The sequence below is a fragment of the Oncorhynchus gorbuscha genome, linkage group LG21, assembly GCF_021184085.1.
Source record: "Oncorhynchus gorbuscha isolate QuinsamMale2020 ecotype Even-year linkage group LG21, OgorEven_v1.0, whole genome shotgun sequence".
Taxonomy (NCBI): Eukaryota; Metazoa; Chordata; class Actinopteri; order Salmoniformes; family Salmonidae; genus Oncorhynchus; species Oncorhynchus gorbuscha.
The window spans coordinates 7,433,805-7,456,304 of record NC_060193.1 but is presented as its reverse complement, the minus strand read 5'-3'; the positions used below and the strand labels follow the sequence as shown (position 1 = coordinate 7,456,304).

The 22,500-nt window shown below is 44.1% G+C and overlaps 2 protein-coding genes across 2 annotated transcripts in view; both read left to right on the top strand.

Annotated features, from left to right (window-relative positions):
* LOC124008421 (protein phosphatase 1 regulatory subunit 14B-like) overlaps positions 1–18,627 on the top strand; it is a 38,252-nt gene extending 19,625 nt beyond the window's left edge. Inside the window, exons 2-3 of the mRNA XM_046319685.1 lie at positions 16,153–16,269; positions 18,187–18,627. Of these exons, the coding sequence (XP_046175641.1) occupies positions 16,153–16,269; positions 18,187–18,255 (186 nt within the window). The 3' untranslated portion in view covers positions 18,256–18,627. The remainder of the gene's footprint in view (positions 1–16,152; positions 16,270–18,186) is intronic.
* A 3,338-nt stretch (positions 18,628–21,965) lies between these two features.
* Positions 21,966–22,500, top strand: part of brms1 (BRMS1 transcriptional repressor and anoikis regulator) — a 27,116-nt gene continuing 26,581 nt past the window's right edge. Inside the window, exon 1 of the mRNA XM_046320446.1 lies at positions 21,966–22,103. The gene's annotated coding sequence lies outside the window, so the exon portion shown is untranslated. The remainder of the gene's footprint in view (positions 22,104–22,500) is intronic.

Genomic DNA, 22,500 nt, shown 5'->3' with positions numbered 1-22,500 from the left:
TATTACCTGGTACTTCCTGTATATAGCAAGGTTATTACCTGGTACTTCCTGTATATAGCAAGGTTATTACCTGGTACTTCCTGTATATAGCCAGGTTATATTTACTCGTCAATGTTATTTGTTATTCACTGTGTATTTATTCCTTGCGTCACTACCCCCCCCAAAAAAAAATAAAATAATAATAATAATAATAATAATAATAATTTACTCAGCATTATTGGAGAAGCACCTGTAAGTAAGCATTTCACGGTTAGTTGGCATTTCACGGTTAGTTGGCATTTCACGTTAGTTGGCATTTCACGGTTAGTTGGCATTTCACGGTTAGTTGGCATTTCACGGTTAGTTGGCATTTCACGGTTAGTTGGCATTTCACGGTTAGTTGGCATTTCACGGTTAGTTGGCATTTCACGGTTAGTTGGCATTTCACGGATAGTTGGCATTTCACGGTTAGTTGGCATTTCACGGTTAGTTGGCATTTCACGGTTAGTTGGCATTTCACGGTTAGTTGGCATTTCATGTAGTATGTGTGTTGTGACAGTAGGTTTGGCTGTAGATGGTAGGACACATTGTTCTGTCGGTGTTTGGCTGTAGATGGTAGGACACATTGTTCTGTCGGTGTTTGGCTGTAGATGGTAGGACACATTGTTCTGTCTGTGTTTGGCTGTAGATGGTAGGACACATTGTTCTGTCGGTGTTTGGCTGTAGATGGTAGGACACATTGTTCTGTCTGTGTTTGGCTGTAGATGGTAGGACACATTGTTCTGTCGGTGTTTGGCTGTTGATGGTGGGACACATTGTTCTGTCGGTGTTTGGCTGTAGATGGTGGGACACATTGTTCTGTCTGTGTTTGGCTGTAGATGGTAGGACACATTGTTCTGTCTGTGTTTGGCTGTAGATGGTAGGACACATTGTTCTGTCTGTGTTTGGCTGTAGATGGTGGGACACATTGTTCTGTCTGTGTTTGGCTGTAGATGGTGGGACACATTGTTATGTCTGTGTTTGGCTGTAGATGGTGGGACACATTGTTCTGTCTGTGTTTGGCTGTAGATGGTGGGACACATTGTTCTGTCTGTGTTTGGCTGTAGATGGTAGGACACATTGTTCTGTCTGTGTTTGGCTGTAGATGGTAGGACACATTGTTCTGTCTGTGTTTGGCTGTAGATGGTAGGACACATTGTTCTGTCGGTGCGTTTCGGTCCGACCAGCTAACACTGACACGTTGCCAGCCGTGCCAGCCTGATGTTGTTCTCACCTCCCCTGGCTGTGTGTGTAACAACCCCTGTTCTCACCTCCCCTGGCTGTGTGTGTAACACAACCCCTGTTCTCACCTCCCCTGGCTGTGTGTGTAACACAACCCCTGTTCTCACCTCCCCTGGCTGTGTGTGTAACAACCCCTGTTCTCACCTCCCCTGGCTGTGTGTGTAACACAACCCCTGTTCTCACCTCCCCTGGCTGTGTGTGTAACAACCCCTGTTCTCACCTCCCCTGGCTGTGTGTGTAACACAACCCCTGTTCTCACCTCCCCTGGCTGTGTGTGTAACACAACCCCTGTTCTCACCTCCCCTGGCTGTGTGTGTAACACAACCCCTGTTCTCACCTCCCCTGGCTGTGTGTAACACAACCCCTGTTCTCATCTCCCCTGGCTGTGTGTGTAACACAAACCCTGTTACAAAATATGTTGCCTGGCAAGAAATCTGTCAATGTTTTATTTTATTTTTAGAAGCCAGTTCATACAGTTCCTCCTTTACCTGAGTGGCGCAGAGGTCTGAGGCACTACAGACCCTGGTTTGAATCCAGGCTGTATTACAGCGGTCTAAGGCACAACGGACCCTGGTTCGAATCCAGGCTGTATCACAGCGGTCTAAGGCACTACGGACCCTGGTTGGAATCCAGGCTGTATCGCAGCGGTCTAAGGCACTACGGACCCTGGTTCGAATCCAGGCTGTATCGCAGCGGTTTAAGGCACTACGGACCCTGGTTCGAATCCAGGCTGTATCGCAGCGGTCTAAGGCACTACGGACCCTGGTTCGAATCCAGGCTGTATCACAGCGGTCTAAGGCACTGCATCTCAGTACGAGAGATGTCACTACAGACCCTGGTTTGAATCCAGGCTGTATCACAGCGGTCTGAAGCACTGCATCTCAGTGCAAGAGATGTCACTACAGAACCTGGTTCGAATCCAGGCTGTATCACATCCGGCCGTGATTGGGAGTCCCATAGGGCGGTGCACAATTGGCCCAGCATCATCCGGGTTTGGCCCGGGGTAGGCAGTCATTATAAATAAGCATTTGTTCTTAACAGACTTTCCTAGTTAAATAAAGGTTAGGCCAAACACAATTGATTCACTGTTTAACGGATTCCCCCCTCCCCAGAAAAGTGAGGCGAGCGAGCAAATTAAAAATATTATTAAGGGGATGAGGAATAACTTTACCATGTTGTCCTCGACTATATGTAACGGCGTTCGTCTGTTGAAGCAAGAGAGTCGGACCGAAATGCAGCGTGTAGGTTACTCATGACTTTAATGAAATGAATCGCGGTACATGAAATAACTGAATACTAAATACAAAAACAACAGAACGTGAAACTAATTACAGCCTATCTGGTGACTACAACACAGAGACAGGAACAAACACCCACCAAATACACAGCGAAACTCAGGCTACCTAAATACGGTTCCCAATCAGAGACAACGATAAGCACCTGACTCTAATTGAGAATCGCCTCAGGCAGCCAAGCCTATACAACACCCCTAATCAGCCGCGATCCCAAATAATACAAACCCCAATACGAAACACAACATATAAACCCATGTCACACCCTGGCCTACCCAAACATATAACAAAAACACAAAATACAATGACCAAGGCGTGACGCTATATGGACGTGAACAATATGAGACATAGTGCATTTCAGACCGATTTTCAGACTGTTGTTATTAATACACTAATAAACATTAATAAACGGTATTCGCATTGATTGATTGGATGTATAATAGCAATCCATCTTTTTATCATATTGAAAAATGATACTTTTTTCCCCTAAATGTATATATGTTTTATCAGTCCATTGATCTACTTAATTGTAACAAATTCAAGAATTATTGACAATGAACAAATTGTAATCAAGTTAAAATATTGACCCCATAATAATGAGTTCATTACCTGAATGCATCTCTATAGCCGATAGGCGATAACAATAGACCAGAGGCCTCTCATAGACCAGGGGCCTCTCATAGACCAGGGGCCTCTCATAGACCAGGGGCCTCTCATAGACCAGAGGCCTCTCATAGACCAGAGGCCTCTCATAGACCAGAGGCCTCTCATAGACCAGGGGCCTCTCATAGACCAGAGGCCTCTCATAGACCAGAGGCCTCTCATAGACCAGAGGCCTCTCATAGACCAGAGGCCTCTCATAGACCAGAGGCCTCTCATAGACCAGGGGCCTCTCATAGACCAGGGGCCTCTCATAGACCAGGGGCCTCTCATAGACCAGAGGCCTCTCATAGACCAGAGGCCTCTCATAGACCAGAGGCCTCTCATAGACCAGAGGCCTCTCATAGACCAGAGGCCTCTCATAGACCAGAGGCCTCTCATAGACCAGGGGCCTCTCATAGACCAGGGGCCTCTCATAGACCAGGGGCCTCTCATAGACCAGGGGCCTCTCATAGACCAGAGGCCTCTCATAGACCAGAGGCCTCTCATAGACCAGAGGCCTCTCATAGACCAGAGGCCTCTCATAGACCAGGGGCCTCTCATAGACCAGAGGCCTCTCATAGACCAGAGGCCTCTCATAGACCAGAGGCCTCTCATAGACCAGAGGCCTTGTAAGAAAGAGGTGTTTATCAAGTTAGGTCTGCCAAATGTAACTTAGCATTGGTTTAAATACAGAAATCCAGCCATAGAGTATAACCTTTTATAAGATACACAATGAAGAGAAGAGAAGTATCAATCTATATAGATCAAGAGGTGTCACTACAGATCCTGGTTCGAATCCAGGCCGTATCAAATTCCAGCCCAGTAACTTCTCACTGCCGCATATATTAGCTTTCAGCGGACATTGACTCTATTGGGTTTACAGTCAACACAAAAGTCATTTTTTATAGTAGGCTAAGAATATAACAGAATAAAACGTGAGTCTTGTGTTGATATTTCACAACCGTCGCAGACTTTTGGAGTCATATATATATTTTCCACCATAATTTGAGAATAAATTCATAAAAAAATCCTACAATGTGATTTTCTGGATTTTCTTTCTCATTTTGTCTGTCATAGTTGAAGTGTACCTATGATTAAAATTACAGGCCTCTCATCTTTTTAAGTGGGAGAACTTGCACAATTGGTGGCTGACTAAATACTTTTTTGCCCCACTGTATGTATGTATGTATGTATGTATGTATGTATGTATGTATGTATGTATGTATGTATGTATGTATGTATGTATGTATGTATGTATGTATGTATGTATGTGTATATATATATATATAGATAGATATATATATATATATATAGACCAGATATATATATATATATATCTCATATACCAGAGGCCTATATATATATATATATTTATATATATATTCATATATATATATTCATATATATATATATATTCATATATATATATTCATAAGATATATATATATATATTCATATATAGTATATTCATATATAGATATATATATATATTCAGATATATATATATATATATATTCATATATATATTCATATATATATATATATATTCATATATATAATCATTTTTTATAGTATATATATTCATAATAAAATATTCATATATATATTTCATATATATATATTGGATATATATATATTCATATATTTGAAAATATTCATATAAATCCTATAATGAATTTATATATTTTCATATCATTTTGTCTTCATATATGAAGTATATTCATATATAAATATTCATATATATATTATAGAATTGCACAATTGGTGGCTGACTAAATATATATTCATATATGTATATATTCATATATGTATATATATATATATATATGTATATATATATATATTCATATATATATATATATATATATATATGTCATATATATATATATATATATTCATATATATATATATATATATATATTCATATATATATATATATATATATATATATATATATATATGAATTAAATACAGAAATATTTATCTGTGTGTGTATATATTTATACACACACACACACACACACACACACACACACACACACACACACACACACACACACACACACACACACACACACACACACACACACACACACACACACACACACACACACACACACACACACACACACACACCATTGAGTTGACTAATAGAGGAGCTATACTTCCTCTTATTAACAGCCAGAGAATTAACCAAATATCCAGACGGAGATGCAGTGAAACATACATCGCATTAAGTCTGTGTTAGGCGATATACCGTACGACAGGGTAGGTCCACCCCTGTTCCTTTCAACGCCTGTTGTAACTAACCTGATTCAGTGGCTCAACCAGTTGATTATTAGAATCGGGTGCAGAGCGAAAACCTACAGGACGGTAGCTGTCCAGGAGAAAGGGTTGGAGAGCCCTGCTGTACGGTATGAACAGGACGGTAGCTGTCCAGGAGAAAGGGTTGGAGAGCCCTGCTGTACGGTATGAACAGGACGGTAGCTGTCCAGGAGAAAGGGTTGGAGAGCCCTGCTGTACGGTATGAACAGGACGGTAGCTGTCCAGGAGAAAGGGTTGGAGAGCCCTGCTGTACGGTATGAACATGTGGATAAGGCAACACACCTGGTTGGGAGTAGAGCTAAATAATTATCTCGGTAATTAATTCATTATTCTTTAATTTAACTAGGCAAGTCAGTTAAGAACAAATTCTTATTTTCAATGACGGCCGGGGAACAGTGGGTTTAACTGCCTTGTTCAAGGGGCAGAACGACAGATTTTTACCTCGTCAGCTCGGGAATTCGATCTAACAACCTTTCGGTTATTGGCCCAACGCTCTAACCACTAGGCTACCTGCTCTAACCACTAGGCTACCTGCTCTAACCACTAGGCTACCTGCTCTAACCACTAGGCTACCTGACGCCCCCAGCTTTTCATAGCCTTTCATAGCCTAACCAATATCCACATTGAGATTGAGTGAAAGCAGAAATGTGACATTGATTTATCAAGCCCCTATGCTTCTCAAACAGCAGCGTGAAACAGTGGTGAAATAGACGCGATTAGACTTCAAAACAATTATAACAATTGGATGATTTTGGGAGTTTCAGTAAGCAGCAATCTGATAAAAATGTAAGTAGAGGCTTTTTCGCCAGCAATACCTTTCACATATAAAGAGAAGTCTGCAAAACATTTGGCGGAATGCTAAAATTGGCGGGAAAAACGTACTGGTTTGAAAGGTGTGTGGTTTTTTGTGTGTCTGGAGTCGTGACACAAAGTCAGCCGAAGTTGTTTCTGGTTAATGATTACGCTGACTGTACCACACACACACTAACACACTAACACACCTCACACACACACTAACACACACGCTAGCACACACACACGCTAACACACACGCTAACACACACACACACGCTAACACACCTCACACACACGCTAACACACCTCACACACACGCTAACACACCACACACCCACACACGCTAACACACCTCACACACACGCTAACACACACACACACACGCTAACACACACACACACACGCTAACACACCTCGCACACACGCTAACACACACCCACACACGCTAACACACCTCACACACACGCTAACACACCTCACACACACGCTAACACACACACACACATGCTAACACACACACACACACACACGCTAACACACCACACACCCACACACGCTAACACACCTCACACACACGCTAACACACACACACACATGCTAACACACACACACACACACTAACACACACACACACACACACACCACACACCCACACACACTAACACACCTCACACACACGCTAACACACCACACACCCACACACGCTTACACACCTCACACACACGCTAACACACACACACACATGCTAACACACACACACACATGCTAACACACACACACACGCTAACACACACACACACGCTAACACACCACACACCCACACACACTAACACACCTCACACACACGCTAACACACACACACCCACACACGCTAACACACCTCACACACACGCTAACACACCACACACCCACACACACACACACACACACACACACGCTAACACACACACACACACATGCTAACACACACACACACACACTAACACACACACACACACTTCCTGTCTGGTTGACAAATCAAATCAAATCAAATCACATTTTATTTGTCACTTCCTGGTTAGCAGATGTTAATGACTTCTCTATCTCGGTCTCGTGTGTGTATATAAACACAGAAACCATTAGAATCCTAGTATCACCTAGTAGCAGCTTTCACTACACCTAGAGAGACTGTCACCATCACTTGACGTAAAAAAAAACAATTCCTCCATTTCAACACAGTTCCTAGATCTTAACACAGTTACTAAATCCCAATACACTTTCATTATAGGTGCTGCATCAACTTATGTTGTGCACATAGCATGGTTATGTAGGGTTATTTCAAGCGGTGTGTGTGTCACTGGTCTATCATGATCTGGGGTCTCCCCGATGGAGAGAATCACGAGATTGAACTTCACTCAACTTTCGAGAGTTTTTCTCGTTAACATTATCAACATTTCCCTTTTTACTGTGGCAAGTGTGATCGCATCAAAGCAAAGGGGTAATGGAAGGTGAGTTCTGAGGGTCTAGTCATGACTCAACAGGGGTAATGGAAGGTGAGTTCTGAGGGTCTAGTCATGACTCAACAGGGGTAATGGAAGGTGAGTTCTGAGGGTCTAGTCATGACTCAACAGGGGTAATGGAAGGTGAGTTCTGAGGGTCTAGTCATGACTCAACAGGGGTAATGGAAGGTGTTCTGAGGGTCTAGTCATGACTCAACAGGGGTAATGGAAGGTGAGTTCTGAGGGTCTAGTCATGACTCAACAGGGGTAATGGAAGGTGAGTTCTGAGGGTCTAGTCATGACTCAACAGGGGTAATGGAAGGTGTTCTGAGGGTCTAGTCATGACTCAACAGGGGTAATGGAAGGTGATTTCTGAGGGTCTAGTCATGACTCAACAGGGGTAATGGAAGGTGATTTCTGAGGGTCTAGTCATGACTCAACAGGGGTAATGGAAGGTGTTCTGAGGGTCTAGTCATGACTCAACAGGGGTAATGGAAGGTGATTTCTGAGGGTCTAGTCATGACTCAACAGGGGTAATGGAAGGTGATTTCTGAGGGTCTAGTCATGACTCAACAGGGGTAATGGAAGGTGAGTTCTGAGGGTCTAGTCATGACTCAACAGGGGTAATGGAAGGTGTTCTGAGGGTCTAGTCATGACTCAACAGGGGTAATGGAAGGTGTTCTGAGGGTCTAGTCATGACTCAACAGGGGTAATGGAAGGTGTTCTGAGGGTCTAGTCATGACTCAACAGGGGTAATGGAAGGTGTTCTGAGGGTCTAGTCATGACTCAACAGGGGTAATGGAAGGTGAGTTCTGAGGGTCTAGTCATGACTCAACAGGGGTAATGGAAGGTGTTCTGAGGGTCTAGTCATGACTCAACAGGGGTAATGGAAGGTGTTCTGAGGGTCTAGTCATGACTCAACAGGGGTAATGGAAGGTGTTCTGAGGGTCTAGTCATGACTCAACAGGGGTAATGGAAGGTGTTCTGAGGGTCTAGTCATGACTCAACAGGGGTAATGGAAGGTGTTCTGAGGGTCTAGTCATGACTCAACAGGGGTAATGGAAGGTGTTCTGAGGGTCTAGTCATGACTCAACAGGGAAGTGAGTGAGTTCTGAGGATCTTTACACAATCCTGAATATTGAAGCAACACCTGAGGTAATGGCATCTAAAATGATTGGAACATTTTTAGTTGTACATGATACAGTCCAGACTATAGTCAGTATGAGAGAGGAGATAACATGATACAGTCCAGACTCCCAGTGGTTCCTCAGGACAGACTAGAGTCAGTATGACACAAGGAGATAACATGATACAGACCAGACTATAGTCAAAATGATTGGAAGAGGAGATAACATGATACAGTCCAGACTATAGTCAGTATGAGAGAGGAGATAACATGATACAGTCCAGACTATAGTTCAGTACAGTAAGTCGCTCTGAGATAAAATGATAACAACACTCTGACTAAGATAACAACACACTGACCAAGATAATAACACACTGACCAAGATAACAACACACTGACCAAGATAATAACACACTGACTAAGATAACAACACAGAGGAGATAACATGATACTGACCAAGATAACAACACACTCAGACAAGATAATAACACACTGACTAAGATAACATAACACTGACCAAGATAACAACACTCTGACCTGTAGATACACACTGACCAAGATAACAACACTCTGTCCTGTAGATACACACTGACCAAGATAACAACACACTGACCAAGATAACAACACACTGACCAAGATAACAACACTCTGACCTGTAGATACACACTGACCAAGATAACAACACTCTGTCCTGTAGATACACACTGACCAAGATAACAACACACTGACCAAGATAACAACACACTGACCAAGATAACAACACACTGACCAAGATAACAACACACTGACCAAGATAACAACACACTGACCAATATAACAACACTCTGACCTGTAGATACACACTGACCAAGATAACAACACTCTGTCCTGTAGATACACACTGACCAAGATAACAACACACTGACCAAGATAACAACACACTGACCAAGATAACAACACACTGACCAAGATAACAACACTCTGACCAAGATAACAACACACTGACCAAGATAACAACACACTGACCAAGATAACAACACACTGACCAAGATAACAACACACTGACCAAGATAACAACACACTGACCAAGATAACAACACACTGACCAAGATAACAACACACTGACCAAGATAACAACACACTGACCAAGATAACAACACACTGACCAAGATAACAACACACTGACCAAGATAACAACACACTGACCAAGATAACAACACACTGACCAAGATAACAACACACTGACCAAGATAACAACACACTGACCAAGATAACAACACACTGACCAAGATAACAACACACTGACCAAGATAACAACACACTGACCAATATAACAACACTCTGACCTGTAGATACACACTGACCAAGATAACAACACTCTGTCCTGTAGATACACACTGACCAAGATAACAACACACTGACCAAGATAACAACACACTGACCAAGATAACAACACACTGACCAAGATAACAACACTCTGACCAAGATAACAACACACTGACCAAGATAACAACACACTGACCAAGATAACACTCTGACCAAGATAACAACAGTCTGTCCTGTAGACACACACTGACCAAGATAACAACACACTGACCAAGATAACAACACTCTGTCCTGTAGACACACACTGACCAAGATAACACACTGACCAAGATAACAACACACTGACCAAGATAACAACACACTGACCAAGATAACAACACACTGACCAAGATAACAACACACTGACCAAGATAACAACACACTGACCAAGATAACAACACTCTGTCCTGTAGACACACACTGACCAAGATAACAACACACTGACCAAGATAACAACACTCTGTCCTGTAGACACACTCTGACCAAGATAACAACACTCTGACCAAGATAACACACTGACCAAGATAACAACACTCTGACCTGTAGATACACACTGACCAAGATAACAACTGTCTGTCCTGTTGACACACACTGACCAAGATAACAACACACTGACCAAGATAACAACACTCTGACCAAGATAACACACTGACCTGTAGACACACACTGACCAAGAAAAAACACTCTGTAACAGACAGACATATGATTGTTAGAAATACACTCTACTGTAGACTCCAGTAGAGAAAGATCTTGTTCTCTACAATGATTCTCTCTTTGTTCCCTCTCTTTCCCTTGTTTGCTCTCGCTCTCTCACTCTCTCTCTCTCTCGTTCCCTCTCTCGTGCTCTCTTGTTCCCTCTCTCGTGCTCTCTTGTTCCCTCTCTCGTGCTCTCTCTTGTTCCCTCTCTCGTGCTCTCTTGTTCCCTCTCTCGTGCTCTCTCTCGTTCCCTCTCTCGTGCTCTCTCTCGTTCCCTCTCTCGTGCTCTCTCTCGTTCCCTCTCTCGTGCTCTCTCTCGTTCCCTCTCTCGTGCTCTCTCTCGTTCCCTCTCTCGTGCTCTCTCTTGTTCCCTCTCTCGTGCTCTCTCTTGTTCCCTCTCTCGTGCTCTCTCTTGTTCCCTCTCTCGTGCTCTCTCTCGTTCCCTCTCTCGTGCTCTCTCTCGTTCCCTCTCTCGTGCTCTCTTTTTCCCTCTCTCGTGCTCTCTCTCGTTCCCTCTCTCGTGCTCTCTCTCGTTCCCTCTCTCGTGCTCTCTCTTGTTCCCTCTCTCGTGCTCTCTCTTGTTCCCTCTCGTGCTCTCTCTCGTTCCCTCTCTCGTGCTCTCTCTCGTTCCCTCTCTCGTGCTCTCTCTCGTTCCCTCTCGTGCTCTCTCTCGTTCCCTCTCTCATGCTCTCTCTCTCGTTCCCTCTCTCGTGCTCTCTCTCTCGTTCCCTCTCTCGTGCTCTCTCTCTCGTTCCCTCTCTCGTGCTCTCTCTCTCGTTCCCTCTCTCGTGCTCTCTCTCTCGTTCCCTCTCTCGTGCTCTCTCTCTCTCGTTCCCTCTCTCGTGCTCTCTCTCTCTTGCTCCCTCTCTCGTGCTCTCTCGTTCCCTCTCTCGTGCTCTCTCTCGTTCTCTCTCATTCCCTCTCGTGCTCTCTCTAGTTCTCTCTCTCGTGCTCTCTCTCTCGTTCTCTCTCATTCCCTCCTCTCTTCCCTCTCACTCGCTCCCTCTCTCGTGCTCTCTCGTTCCCTCTCTCTTGCTCTCTCGTTCCCTCTCTCGTGCTCTCTCTAGTTCTCTCTCTCGTGCTCTCTCTCTCGTTCTCTCTCATTCCCTCTCGCTCTCGTTCCCTCTCACTCGTTCCCTCTCTCGTGCTCTCTCGTTCCCTCTCTCGTGCTCTCTCTCTCGTTCTCCTCATTCCCTCTCGCTGCTCTCACTCGTTCCCTCTCTCATGCTCTCTCATTCCATCTCTTGTGCTCTCTCTCATGCTCTCGCTCGCTTGTGCTCTCCCTGCCTCTGTCGCTCTGTCCTGTGCCTCTTTCTCTCTTGGTAACCCCCCCCCCTCCTCCAGCTCTCTTTTTCTGACTTACTGACTGACTGGTAGCACATGTTGTGTGGAACATTCTTTGTGTCGGCTTACCTCACTCTCACCCCAGGTTCTGTGTGTGTGTGTGTGTGTGTGTGTGTGTGTGTGTGTGTGTGTGTGTGTGTGTGTGTGTGTGTGTGTGTGTGTGTGTGTGTGTGTGTGTGTGTGTGTGTGTGTGTGTGTGTGTGTGTGTGTGTGTGTGTGTGTGTGTGTGTGTGTGTGTGTGTGTCGCCTCTCTGTTAGGCTCTGCCGCTCTGATTAAATCCCTTATATCTACTTAGCTCTAACACACACACACACACACGGTTCCCCTCCTTCCTTTACCCTAGCTAAATGCATTTACTCAGTTGGAATTTCTGTGTGTGTGTGTGTCTCTGTGTGTGTTAGGATAAAGGACAGAGAGAGAGAAGTGTGGCTACATCTCTGTGTATTTGAGCGTCAGCAATGTGCTTGCCTTGGCCTGCGTGTGTGTCAATGCGCCTGTGTGCTGTGTGTGGCCTGTAAGCAGGTGCAGTGACAGCTGGCTTGGGCAACCCTAACCGAGGGGGAGGATGAGGGGGGAGAGAGAACCGAGGGGGAGGATGGGGGGAAGAGAGAACGAGGGGGAGGATGAGGGGGAGAGAGAGAAGCGAGGGGGGGATGAGGGGGTGAGGGAGATCCGAGGGGGAGGATGAGAGGGGTGAGAGAGACAACCGAGGGGGAGGATGAGGGGGGAAGTAGAGAATTGAGGGGGAGGATGAGGGGGTGAGGGAGATCCGAGGGGGTGAGGGGAGAGAGAGAACCGAGGGGGGATGAGGGGGAGAGAGAAGCGTGGGGGGTGAGGGGGATGAGAGAAGCGTGAGGGAGGATGAGGGAGAGAGAAGCAAGGGGGAGGATGAGGGGGTGAGAGAGAACCGAGGGGGAGGATGAGAGAGAGAGAGAAGCGAGGGGGAGGATGAGTGGGGAGAGCGAGAGAAGCGAGGGGGAGGATGAGGGGGGTGAGAGAGAACCGAGGGGGAGGATCAGGGGGGAGAGAGAGAGAAAAGGAGTGAGAGACATGACAGATTATAGATAGAAAGAGAACACTCAAAAACAATAATTATTTTGGAACTTTTGAGTGTAATTTGTGAGTTTACTGTTCATTTGTATTGTTTATTTCACTTTTGTTAATTTAATTCATTTGCTTTATCAATGTAAACACATGTTTCCCAAGCCAATAAAGCCCTTATTGAATTGAGAGAGAGAACATCATGGAAGAAAGGATCTGCTCCTGTGATTGGTTGTTGGAGGAAAAAGCCATGGAAACGTATTTATATCCCGAGGGGAGGAGAGGGGGAGAGATGATGGGGGGAGAGGGAGCGAGATGATGGGGGGATAGAGATATGGAGGAGAGAGAGAGAGAGAGAGAGAGAGAGAGAGAGAGAGAGAGAGAGAGAGAGAGAGAGAGAGAGAGAGAGAGAGAGAGAGATGGGGAAGACAAAAAGAGATGTGGGGAGAAGGTCAGAGGAGAGAGAATCAAACAGAGGGAGACATAATAGTCATTAGAAATCTGAGATGGAGGGATAAAAATAGAAGAGGTCAGAGAGAGGAGACCAATTAAGCGTAGAAAATAGTCACGTATTCTAGAACACATATGGGTTGAGAAATAGTCATGTATTCTAAAACACATATGGGTTGAGAAATAGTCATGTATTCTAAAACACATATGGGGGAAAAAATTCTAGAAGATGGGTTGAGAAATAGTCAGACTAAAACACATATGGGTTGAGAAATAGTCACGTATTCTAGAACACATATGGGTTGAGAAATAGCCTTGTATTCTAGAACACATATGGGTTGAGAAATATTCTTGTATTCTAGAACACATTTGGGTTGAGAAATAGTAATGTATTCTAGAACACATATGGGTTGAGAAATAGTCTTGTATTCTAGAACACATTTGGGTTGAGAAATGGGTTGAGAATAGTCTTGTATTCTAGAACACATATGGGTTGAGAAATAGTCATGTATTCTAGAACACATATGGGTTGAGAAATAGACTAGAACACATATGGGTTGAGAAATAGTCTTGTATTCTAGAACACATATGGGTTGAGAAATAGTCATGTATTCTAAAACACATATGGGTTGAGAAATAGTCATGTATTCTAAAACACATATGGGTTGAGAAATAGTCACGTATTCTAGAACACAGATGGGTTGAGAAATAGTCATGTATTCTAAAACACATATGGGTTGAGAAATAGTCACGTATTCTAGAACACATATGGGTTGAGAAATAGCCTTGTATTCTAGAACACATATGGGTTGAGAAATATTCTTGTATTCTAGAACACATTTGGGTTGAGAAATAGTAATGTATTCTAGAACACATATGGGTTGAGAAATAGTCTTGTATTCTAGAACACATATGGGTTGAGAAATGGTCATGTCTTGTATTCTAGAACACATATGGGTTGAGAAATAGTCATGTATTCTAGAACACATATGGGTTGAGAAATAGTCATGTATTCTAGAACACATATGGGTTGAGAAATAGTCTTGTATTCTAGAACACATATGGGTTGAGAAATAGTCATGTATTCTAGAACACATATGGGTTGAGAAATAGTCATGTATTCTAGAACACATATGGGTTGAGAAATAGTCATGTATTCTAGAACACATATGGGTTGAGACACATATGGGTTGAGAAATAGTCTTGTATTCTAGAACACATATGGGTTGCGTCTAGATGTCGACCGATTTAATCGGCATGGCTGATTTTAATTAGGGCGGATTTCAAGTTTTCATAACCATCGATAATGGGCCTTTTTGGACGCCTATTACATCGCATTCCACGAGGAGACTGCGTGGCGGGGTGACCCGAACCCGGACGACGCTGGGCACATGCTGCGCCGCCCTATGGGGCTCCCAATCACGGCCGGTTGTGATACAGCCTGGATCCTTGGTGGAAACCTGCTCCAGAGCGCTGAGGACATCAGACTGGGGCGAAGGTTCACCTTCCAACAGGACAACGACCCTAAGCACACAGCCAAAACAACGCAGGAGTAGCTTCGGGACAAGTCTCTGAATGTCCTTGAGTGGCCCAACCAGAGCCCAGACTTGAACCCGATCGAACATCTCTGGAGAGACCTGAAAATAGCTGTGCAGCGCCGCTCCCCATCCAACCAGACAGAGCTTGAGAGGATCTGCAGAGAAGAATGGGAGAAACTCCCCAAATGCAGGTGTGCCAAGCTTGTAGCTTCATACCCAAGAAGACTCTAGGATTGTAATCGCTGCCAAAGGTGCTTCAACAAAGTACTGAGTAAAGGGTCTGGAAAACTTATGTAAATGTGATCTTTCCAGGTTTTTGTGTGAAACATTTAAAAATATGTTTTTACTTTGTCATTATGGGGTATTGTGATGTCATTATGGGGTATTGTGATGTCATTATGGGGTATCGTGATGTCATTATGGGGTATCGTGATGTCATTATGGAGTATCGTGATGTCATTATGGAGTATCGTGATGTCATTATGGAGTATCGTGATGTCATTATGGAGTATGGAGTATCGTGATGTCATTATGGAGTATCCATGGATGTCATTATGGAGTATCGTATCATGATGTCATTATGGAGTATCGTGATGTCATTATGGAGTATCGTCATTATGGAGTATCGTGATGTCATTATGGAGTATTGTGATATTGTCATTATGGAGTATCGTGTATATTTGATGATTAATAAAAACAATTGAATCAATAAAAAAAAAGGCGTAACAAATTGTGTGGGAAAAGTCCAGGGTTGTGAATATTTTCTTAATGCATCGTAGATGTTGTTCCTCATCCCTCCCTCTTTTTCCTTGAATGACAGGAGGAGGCTATACCAGAGTTGGAGATAGATGTGGATGAGCTGCTGGACATGCCTAGCGATGACGACAGAGGAGCCAGAGTTAAAGATCTGCTGATAGACTGTTACAAACCCACTGAGGTACGTCAGTCCCACCGCCAGAGGACCGCAATGGAAATACATGTTTACGTCTTATCCTGAATCATTTTAAAAACATTGTATTCATGGTTGAATTGTGGTTTTTATTTGTTTGGGAATCACACCAAGCACACCAACATAGAAATATGAACTAGAACACACCCCCCCCTAGTCACGCACTGACCTACAATACCAAGGGCTCTCCGTGGTCAGGGCGTGACAACTAACACCTATCCAATTCATTTATCAGGGCTCACCTGGTGTCCCAGGTCTGAATCCGTCCCTTAATAGAGGGAGAGGATGAAAAACCATCCGTGTTTCGGCCCTCCAGGACCGACATTGAACAACCTTGTTTTAGGTCTATGTGAGGTACATAAGGGGCTTGCTGTTGTTTTGAGAAGCCATTTTGTCTTTGAGAATCCACCATTTTAAAAAGATGTTTTATTCATTTTGTTCTTTGTATTTTTGATTTTGTACTAATGGTGTGTTTTGTCCCTCTTCTCTCCCTGTAGGTGGTTGTTTCTAATGGTGTGTTTTGTCCCTCTTCTCTCCCTGTAGAATCCCTCTTCTCTCCCTGTAGGTGGTTGTTTTTTGTCTAATTCCCTTTAGGTGACATTTATAAATAAGTTGTTTTATTCATTTTTTCTATTGCATTTCTTTGTATGTTTTGTTTCTATTTTTTTGTCCCTCTTCTCTCCCTGTAGGTGGTTGTTTCTAATGGTGTGTTTTGTCCCTCTTCTCTCCCTGTAGGTGGTTGTTTCTAATGGTGTGTTTTGTCCCTCTTCTCTCCCTGTAGGTGGTTGTTTCTAACGGTGTGTTTTGTCCCTCTTCTCTCCCTGTAGGTGGTTGTTTCTAATGGTGTGTTTTGTCCCTCTTCTCTCCCTGTAGGTGGTTGTTTCTAACGGTGTGTTTTGTCCCTCTTCTCTCCTGTAGGTGGTTGTTTCTAATGGTGTGTTTTGTCCCTCTTCTCTCCCTGTAGGTGGTTGTTTCTAATGGTGTGTTTTGTCCCTCTTCTCTCCCTGTAGGTGGTTGTTTCTAATGGTGTGTTTTGTCCCTCTTCTCTCCCTGTAGGTGGTTGTTTCTAACGGTGTGTTTTGTCCCTCTTCTCTCCCTGTAGGTGGTTGTTTCTAATGGTGTGTTTTGTCCCTCTTCTCTCCCTGTAGGTGGTTGTTTCTAATGGTGTGTTTTGTCCCTCTTCTCTCCCTGTAGGTGGTTGTTTCTAATGGTGTGGTTTGTCCCTCTTCTCTCCCTGTAGGTGGTTGTTTCTAATGGTGTGTTTTGTCCCTCTTCTCTCCCTGTAGGTGGTTGTTTCTAATGGTGTGTTTTGTCCCTCTTCTCTCCCTGTAGGTGGTTGTTTCTAATGGTGTGTTTTGTCCCTCTTCTCTCCCTCTAATGGTGTGTTTTGTCCCTCTTCTCTCCCTGTAGGTGGTTGTTTCTAATGGTGTGTTTTGTCCCTCTTCTCTCCCTGTAGGTGGTTGTTTCTATGGTGTGTTTTGTCCCTCTTCTCTCCCTGTAGGTGGTTGTTTCTAATGGTGTGTTTTGTCCCTCTTCTCTCCCTGTAGGTGGTTGTTTCTAATGGTGTGGTTTGTCCCTCTTCTCTCCCTGTAGGTGGTTGTTTCTAATGGTGTGTTTTGTCCCTCTTCTCTCCCTGTAGGTGGTTGTTTCTAACGGTGTGTTTTGTCCCTCTTCTCTCCCTGTAGGTGGTTGTTTCTAATGGTGTGTTTTGTCCCTCTTCTCTCCCTGTAGGTGGTTGCTTCTAATGGTGTGTTTTGTCCCATGTAGGTGGTTGTTTCTAACGGTGTGTTTTGTCCCTCTTCTCTCCTACTATGATGTTGTTTCTAATGGTGTGTTTTGTCCCTCTTCTCTCCCTGTAGGTGGTTGTTTCTAACGGTGTGTTTTGTCCCTCTTCTCTCACTGTAGGACTTTGTGTCTGGTCTGCTGGATAAGATACGTGGCATGCAGAAACTCACCACCCCACAGAAGAAATAACCTCAACCCTGAGTCACCCCTCCTCCTCACCCCCTGCCTCCTCTCTCCTCCCGCTTCCCTCTCTCACTCCAACCTCACCCCAAGAAACAGGAGCTTGGCTTCCTCAGAGATAGAGGAGAAAAAGAGGAGTAAGATAGGTGATTGAAGCAGCCAATCAGATCCAAGCAGGGTGTATGATGTTATATCCTGTGATTTTTTTATTTTAATGCTTTATTTAGTTTACATTTATTTCAATTTTTTTTTTGTATTTTTTGTATTGTTGTTAAATAATCAAACGATCGGTCATATTTCTCATGTTAATGAGTGAATATAGCATACTATAATGATGCTGTAAACCAAGCCCAGGATATATTCTGAGTTTTAGTAGCCAAGTAGGGGAGGGAGGGAGGGAGGGGGAGGAGGAGGAGGAGGAGGGAGGGAGGGAGGGAGGGAGGGGGAGGGAGGGAGGGGAGGGAGGAGGAGGAGGAGGAGGGAGGGAGGGAGGGAGGGAGGGAGGGAGGGAGGGAGGGAGGGGGAAGGGGAGGAGGGAGGGAGGGCAGGGGGGCACTGGGTAGTGGAAAATGTGTCTGAATGTGTTCATCCAAATATACACACACACACACACACACACACACACACACACACACACACACACACACACACACACACACACACACACACACACACACACACACACACACACACACACACACACACACACACACACACACACACACACAGGGAACAGCAGAAACACAGACCACAGCTGCTGTTCCTTCACACGCTCACACAGATGTGAACACTGGTCCACACACATAAACACACACTGGCGCCCTCTTGTCAACACACACACGAGACAGAGGTGGTGGTGGTGGGGGGGGGGGGTATAATCATTGAGAGAGAGATAAATGGAGAAAAAGAGAGAGAATCAGAGGTCTTACTCTTCCTGGCTTGGCTGCCTCACAAGGCCTTATTGTTGCCAATCATGCAGCTCTCTCACTCACCCCATGTCTCTCTTTTGCCCCTCCTTCCTCTCTCCTTCCTCTCTCCTTCCTCTCTCCTTCCTCTGACTCCTTCCTCTGACTCCTTCCTCTGACTCCTTCCTCTGACTCCTTCCTCTGTCTCCTTTCTCTATCTCCTTCCTCTGTCTCCTTCCCTTTTCTACTTTCAGCAATCTACAGATGACTCCCTCCCTCCCTCCTTCCCACCCTCCAACCCTCTCTTCCTCCTTCCCACCCTCCTTCCCACCCTCCATCTCTCTCCCTCCTTCCCACCCTCCATCCCTCTCTCCCTCCTTCCCACCCTCTCTCCCTCCTTCCCACCCTCCATCCCTCTCTCCCTCCTTCCCACCCTCTCTCCCTCCTTCCCACCCTCCATCCCTCCATCCCTCTCTTTCCCACCCTCCATCCCTCTCTCCCTCCTTCCCACCCTCCATCTCTCTCCCTCCTTCCATCCCTCCATCCCTCTCCTTCCCACCCTCCATCCCTCTCTCCCTCCTTCCATCCCTCTCTCCCTCTCCCTCCCTCCCTCCTTCCCTCCCTCCATCTCTCTCTCTCCTTCCCACCCTCCATCTCTCTCTCCCTTCTCTTCTCCATCTCCTCCATCCCTCTCTCCCTCCTTCCCACCCTCCATCTCTCTCTCCCTCCTTCTCTCCCTCCATCCCTCTCTCTCTCTCTCTCTCTCCCATCTGTTGTTTAATAACTGACGTTTCCTTATTGAAGTTACAAACCAAATAAAAGGAGACGTCCATTTTTAACAACAATTTAAAAAAATATATTTTAAAAAACCCACAACAAAATGTTTTTCTCTTTGATTCATCCTCTTTTTTAAAAAGGATGATCCTGTGGTTGTTTAGGAAAAAGGTCATCTAGAGGTCATCTACACCTCTTTACATTGTTTAGATGTGAATATTCTATTCTAGGTCAATTATTACTGTGTGTACTATTACCTTGGGTCTCATCCCAAATGGCACCCTATTCCCTATATAGAAAATAGGATGCCTGGTCTATGGTAGTGCACTATATAGAGAATAGTGTGCCATTTGAGAAGGGGCCCCTGATAGACTGTTTTTGGGTGTGTCAGACTTTTTTTTTTTTTTTACTGTGCGACAACTTTGAATATTGAAATGCAGTTTTAGAAGTGTTTTAATACGAAAGAAAAGAGAGAAACTGTGAATATTGAAATGCAGTTTTAGAAGTGTTTTAATACGAAAGAAAAGAGAGAAGCTGAAGAACATAAATGTGTGACGGAGTTTGATGTTTTACCACAAAATGCTGTTACACTTTTATGCAAATTTAATAAAAAAAAAATACATGTTAATACATGTGGTGTGATGACAACACAGAATATAATAATAATAATAATATATGCCATTTACCAGACGCTTTTATCCAAAGCGATTTACAGTCATGTGTGCATACATTCTACGTATGGGTGGTCCCGGGGATCGAACCCACTACCCTGGCATTACAAGCGCCATGCTCTACCAACTGAGCTACAGAAGGACACTGGAAATGGTTCTAAAACACCTGCAGGTTGTTTGTCAGAGGGGGGGGGGGGGGGGGTTAAAAAAAAAAAAAAAATCTCAAGTAGCTTGTTTTATTTTTATTTTTTCCCGGGACAAAGTCCCCTGTAAATGACAATAGAATATAATGGGCCTGTAGTGGCATTACATTTACATTTAAGTCATTTAGCAGACGCTCTTATCCAGAGCGACTTACAAACTGGATCTTCCTCTTCAGCTCTCCGGATCATCGTCGTCGTCGGAGGCCTGTAATCCACGCCTAATAATGAGTCCATCTCACATTTTATAATGTTCTGTACACTGAATCAAACATGTCAAAGTGTTGGTCCCATGTTTCATGAACTGAAATATAAAATCACAAAAAAAGCTTATTTCTCTCAAATCTTGTCCACACATTTGTTTACATCCCCTGTTAGTGAGTATTTCTCTCAAATCTTGTCCACACATTTGTTTACATCCCCTGTTAGTGAGTATTTCTCTCATCTTGTCCACACATTTGTTTACATCCCCTGTTAGTGAGTATTTCTCTCTCTTTCGCCAAGATAATCCATCCACTTGACAGGTGGTTAAACAGCTTCTTGCTGGCGTCAATAAAAGTCTAAAATGTGCAGATGTTGTCACAACACAATGCCACAGATGACTCAACTATTGAGGGTGAGTGTAATTGAATGTTCATTTCTCTACCATAAGCCGCCTCCAATGTCGTCTTAAGAGAATTTGTCAGTACGTCCAATCGGCTTCATAACCGTAGACCACGTGTAACCATGCCAGCCCAGGACCTCCACGTCTGGCTTCTTCACCTGAGGGATCATCTGAGACCAGGCACCGGGACAGCTGATGAAACTGAGGTTTTGCACATCCAAAGAATTTCTGCACAAACTGTCAGAATCCGTCCCAGGGAAGCTCATCTGCGTGCTCATCCTCGCCAGGATTTTGACCAGTCCATTTACTCAACTCCAGTCATTATTATGAGTCATCCTCCCCTCAGCAGCCTCCACTGGTGTTTATGCAGAAATATACAGAAATCCTTGAAAACACACATTTGTGACGACAGGTTGAATTTCCACTGCTTCGATTATTTTTATTTTTTATGAACCTATTGGTTGTCGAGATCTCAGTTCGGCCTCTGATTGGTCAGGACAGTACAGTAATATCTCGCAGGTTGGTTTCTATTGGCTAAGCAGGTATTAGAGCTCTGCATTGATTGGCTAGACTAGAATTTTAGAGTCCGGCAAAAGTAGCAGTAGAACTGAACTGCAACTAAAGGAAGTAGCCTAGTTTGAATATTGTAATGTTATACCTGTACTTCATAGTATTGGAGTATAGAAGATACAAACCGTAAAAGGTAAGTGGGCGATTTTTTTGTTATTTATGCTGCATTTTCGTATTTTACTACCGTTTGTTATTTGGTCTACAGCCTAGTTGATCATCTGCCTGTCTCTGTCTACCTCTTCTTCATAATCCGCGCTAGAACAGCATATTGGCGTCCGAAACAACCCTCTATTCCTCCGTCAATGCGATGTCATATTTTGCATCATACACAGCGGTGCTGTGAAAGTCTCGGGGAAACATTTAGGCTGCTTTACTTCGTATGCGGAATGATAACACTACGCTCGATATGGCTACAATGTAACAGCTACCACCTCTGTCGCAGACGGGGAGAGTGATCTCGCATACATTTACTGTCTCAAAAGCAAATAGCTGATCAATCCAGGTTGTCCGTTTGGATAGGCCAATAAAAC